The sequence below is a fragment of the Vollenhovia emeryi genome, unplaced genomic scaffold, assembly GCF_000949405.1.
Source record: "Vollenhovia emeryi isolate VEMERY1.0 unplaced genomic scaffold, V.emery_V1.0 DF941813.1, whole genome shotgun sequence".
Taxonomy (NCBI): Eukaryota; Metazoa; Arthropoda; class Insecta; order Hymenoptera; family Formicidae; genus Vollenhovia; species Vollenhovia emeryi.
This window is the reverse complement of record NW_011964553.1, coordinates 1-4591: the sequence shown is the minus strand read 5'-3', so window position 1 is coordinate 4591 and position 4591 is coordinate 1. Positions and strand designations below refer to the sequence as shown.

The 4591-nt window shown below is 48.4% G+C and overlaps 1 protein-coding gene across 1 annotated transcript; it reads left to right on the top strand.

The window, feature by feature from the left end:
- The first annotated feature begins 95 nt into the window (after positions 1 to 95).
- On the top strand, positions 96 to 2687 carry LOC105570795. The gene is made up of 2 exons (XM_012028242.1): positions 96 to 917; positions 2332 to 2687. The coding sequence occupies exons 1-2, from the start codon at positions 386 to 388 to the stop codon at positions 2586 to 2588; spliced, it is 789 nt and encodes a 262-aa protein (XP_011883632.1). The 5' UTR covers positions 96 to 385; the 3' UTR covers positions 2589 to 2687.
- The last annotated feature ends 1904 nt before the right edge of the window (positions 2688 to 4591 follow it).

The window sequence follows — 4591 nt, the reverse complement described above, 5'->3', positions numbered from 1 at the left end:
CAAAGTACGAAATGGCTGATATCTTGAATATTCGACGCGAGCCGATCTTTGACAATAGCATTGTCAAAATTGAGACTCATACATACAATCCGTAAGCCAATACGACGTTTAGGCATAGCGATGAGATACGGATACCCATACAACAACAGGATTTGTACACGTTACCGTGTGAAAGCTTACTCTACATCGAAGGAAAATTGAAGAAGAAGAACAATGATGCGGAGAATTTTCTCGCAAATAATTGCGCGGCATTTATGTTTGACGAAATTCGGTACGAACTCAACGGTGTGGAGATTGATCGCATCAGAAACGCTGGAATAACCAGCACTATCAAGAATTATGTATCGCTAACGTTTGACAAATCGCAGATCTTGCGAAATGCAGGATGGGACACTTCATCAACCTACCGGAAGGAGACTTTAATTTTTGCGTACCGCTCAACATGCTTTTAGGCTTTTGTGAGGATTACAAACGTGTGGTTATTAACGCTCGTCATGAATTGATTTTGATACGAGCGCGCACTGACAACAATTCTATCAAGGGAGATTCGAAGACGGAACCTGAAATTGAACTACTTAAAGTACAGTGGCGAATGCCTCACGTTATGTTGAATGAGACCAATAAACTATCTTTGCTGCGAGCTTTGGAAAGCGGACGATATCTGAGTATGAGTTTCCGATCATGGGAACTGTACGAGTACCCGCTATTGCAGAGCACAACCAGACATTCATGGGCTATCAAATCAGCGACTCAGTTAGAGAAACCGCGATATGTTATCTTTGCTCTGCAGACTGGCCGAAAGAATATCATGTCTGAAGATGCGAGCGTATTCGATGACTGTAATCTGACCAACGTGAAACTTTATCTCAACTCTGAATTTTATCCATATGATGATCTAAATTTAGACTTCACAAAAAATATGTAACGGGGGTAGCCGGGAAGGCGCGGCCGGAAGTAGCCGCATACCTCGCATTCCACGCATACCAGAGCCGCGGTTACCATAACAACGCGGAGGTGGCAACGCCGCGCCTACCCCCGCCGCCTCCACCCGCGCGCCTATGCTCCGGAGGTATAAAAGCCCCTCCGGAGCGAGCGCGATCGTCCAGTCTTTCCTTGGAGCACCGAGCGATGACACCCGGCAGCGGGTACTTCCGCTGCGGTATACGCCGGTATAACGGGTACTGCCGTCCGGCGATATACCATTCCGGAGTACACGACAGGTGGAGGCGCTGCTCCGTCGTGTGCCCCGGTTCCCCCTCGCAGTAGTGTACTAGAACGGGGTGCTGCCCGATGTACGCAAGCTACTGATCCCCTACCGGTCTCCTATCCGTCCGCAGTAGCGTACACAGTAACGGGGTGCTGCCCGGTGTACATGTGCTACTGAGAAAACACGCATAACGAGGCGCTGCTCGGGCATGTTCCTGACCTGAACCTATCCTTTTTTCCTGACCCCCGACCGGTGTAGAACACAGGGGGGAATATTTGGGTGGGAAATGAATTATTAATTAACGATAGCCGTAAGCTCCGTAGTGTTAATACCGTCGTTTTTCTTCCTTCCAGAATACTTGAGGATCCCGTAATTAGCGTCCTTTCCGATTGTTCCAGCGTTACCAAGCGTTTAGTATTAGCCTCAAATTATATCCGTTTGCGCGTAAAGCGTATCCTGTATTACCGTCCTATATTCTGTGATCCAGCGTCAAGTTTTGTTTACTTCCGATTAAATCCGACTAAGTTTATTCCGATCTGGCCGCGTACTCCGGTACCGCAATTTAATCCGTCTAATCCTTTTCTTTTCCTTGTATTTTCTTCATAGGGCGGACTCGATGTGATCTACTAATCCTTTCCTTTTCATTATATTTTGATCACAGGGCGTACTTTTGTAATTACCACGAATGCCTTGTATCTATCCGTCGCACTAATCTTCCTTATTTCTTTTGTATTTACATATAGGGCGAACCTATTGTAACTACCTCTATTCCACTGTAGATATCCTTTGAATAAACCTTGTGCTTATTGTTATACCGAAAACCACCTGTCAGACTTATTTCCGATCCCTCCCAAGCGACTGACTCTATCGGCGAATTAAGATCTACTTTGCCTCCTTTCCTCCCGACGGCCCTGGAGCTGAGCATATTCGGCAACAGGAGGAACGGAGGATTCACTCGAACCGACACACAGCACGTCAAACACCGAAACCGAGAACGCTAGCTCCTCCAACCGTCAATCGGAACCGCGTGTCCGATTGAGTACATTGTTTATTCGAGTAATAAATAATTCCTGCCGGAATCCTGTCCGGAACCGGGAGGAGCTGGACCATTACGTTCGTTACAAATAAATACGCAATACTTTTTGACATGTATGCACGTTTTCGTAAAGCTTATTATGGATACGACTGCTATGAAACGCTTTGCACCGTAACCACATTTTTGACGAATGGACCTTTCGTAGTCATCAATTGCGCGCGACAGAACGAGTCTATCAAGAGCGCTACTGTGGATGTACGCATAGAATTTGATTGCAAGGAGAATGTGCCTGCAAATACTACAGCCTACTGTCTCATCTTGCACGATCGCGTCATCGAATTGTAACGATGCACTCCCAAAACGCATCGTTCCCGGCAAGAGCCGGATGCCGCCAACCACCGGGCGAAGGGTGAGCGCACGGGGCGCTCACCGCCTAAGCACGTTACACGACGCGCTCGCGGGCGAACCGATCGCCCGCGGGACCAACCGAGCGCGCCCGAGCCGGCGAGACACGCGTGGCGCGCTGTCACCCGGCCGCGCAAGCGCGCAAACACGCTACCCCGACCCGTCTACCCCTACCCGCCGAAAATTGCTAAAAAGCAATAACAATTGGGGGTAGACGGGTATAAAAGACGGTCCCGGAGCCGAAAAAGACAGATTCCGCGACCGCCTAGTTCCGATCACAACGAAGCCCGCTCCGAATCCTATCCGCTAAAGTCTGCTCGGGAAGCGCTGATCCGAGGTGAGGAGCAACTCGCCTCTGCCGGGAGTTCACGGCTCAGCTCTTGCTACCGCAGTCTTTCGCAATCCTACTCTCGATTTCGGTGGATACAGCGAGGCGAGGTGTTACTCGCCCCCAGCGGGTTTTACCGCTGTCCACCGGGCATCGAGTCCAGAACGCCCCGGCGTGCCCGGACTGAGAGGGAGGTGAGGAGTGACTCGCCCCCGCCGGTTGTTACCGGCATCCGGCACGTCCGCACCAAAATCACCGCACTAATATCCACGGAGTCTCACCGCGAAGGGGGAAGATCGATCCGCCGATTAATCACGCCGGGCCCTTTAAACGGCCCGGACTCGCGCCGCCGCGCGTCGAGCCGCGACGCCGTAATCACCGCGTGGCTCTTTAAATCGCTTCGCGGCCGGCCCCGTACCGCCCCGCGCCGCGCGCCGTTACCCTCGCTCGCGGGCCGTGAAGCCGCGTAAACACGCGCTGTACATACCGACCATCTCAGCGCGCGCGTAAAAACTCATCTGTACATATAGACCATCTCCATTATAAAATACCGATCATCTTCGCACGCGTAATACCTCGTTATAAACCGATCATCGTCGACGTGTAAATAATCCTTTCTCTGTTCATAAATAAATCCGCTGTTTCGTCAAACTGTCGTAATCATTGTCGTGCCCTGACTCTGCCGCGAACTCCTGCACGACGAGCTAAGTCCGGTTCGCAAATTAATCCAACGGAGAGTCGTTTCAGAATACTGCCCATTGTCCAATGTAGTGTGAAAAGTCATGTAAATTGCAATGTTGGCAGTATTCCAATATAAGAGAGATTCATGTATCGCGATGAGGAGCAGTCTCAAAGGTGTCGTCATGACTACACCAACGTTTATCGATCTGCAAGGTTTCGTCATCGGCGGTCACTTTGTCGTGAAGGAGTTTGCAGCTCTCCGAGAAGGACGCGTTCTCACGCACTACATTTTCTCAAGTCATGTACCGTGGCGATTTCTCAGCAGAGCGGAGAGACATCAAGCATCCTGGTTGGTTGCGAATCATCATGGACTACAATGGGATGATGGAATAGTTCCATACGGCAGGGCTAGATGTTTGATTACAACGGCTGTGGTTGGTACTGAAGATGCTGGCGATTCTGAGATACCGCTTCTCGTATACGTCAAGGGACACGAAAAACGAGAATGGTTAAAGGATTTGCTGTTGGACGACGCGCGAGGAGATGTCTACATCGAAACTATTGACGCTGACTACGAGGATATACAATCTCTCAATAAATTAGACGATACGTGTATTATTATTATATATAATATTAAATAAAAAGATGCCCCCAATCGTTCAACATTTCCCCCCAATAAATAATTAAAAAAAAAGTTGGAATTAACCTAACTTCAAATATAAAATAAAACCAAAATAAATCTAGAGAAATAAAAAATATCATAAGAATTATTAACAATAGACAGCGTTTTCGCTGTCAGAAACATGTAACAAATTGTGCTTTACAAAATGTATTTAAACTATTCAATTGGTGGTTTAACCATAATAAAATGAAAATATAATTTTATGTATCCATACGGTGCGAATTTCTTCTTTCCGTTTGCACTCTCCCTTCC

Coding starts and splice junctions, on each gene's coding strand:
- LOC105570795 (XM_012028242.1), top strand. CDS start 386: ATGGGACACTTCATCAACCTACCGGAAGGAGACTTTAATTTTTGCGTA. Junction 918..2,331: donor AAATTTAGACTTCACAAAAA/ATATGTAACGGG, acceptor CGTTCGTTACAA/ATAAATACGCAATACTTTTT.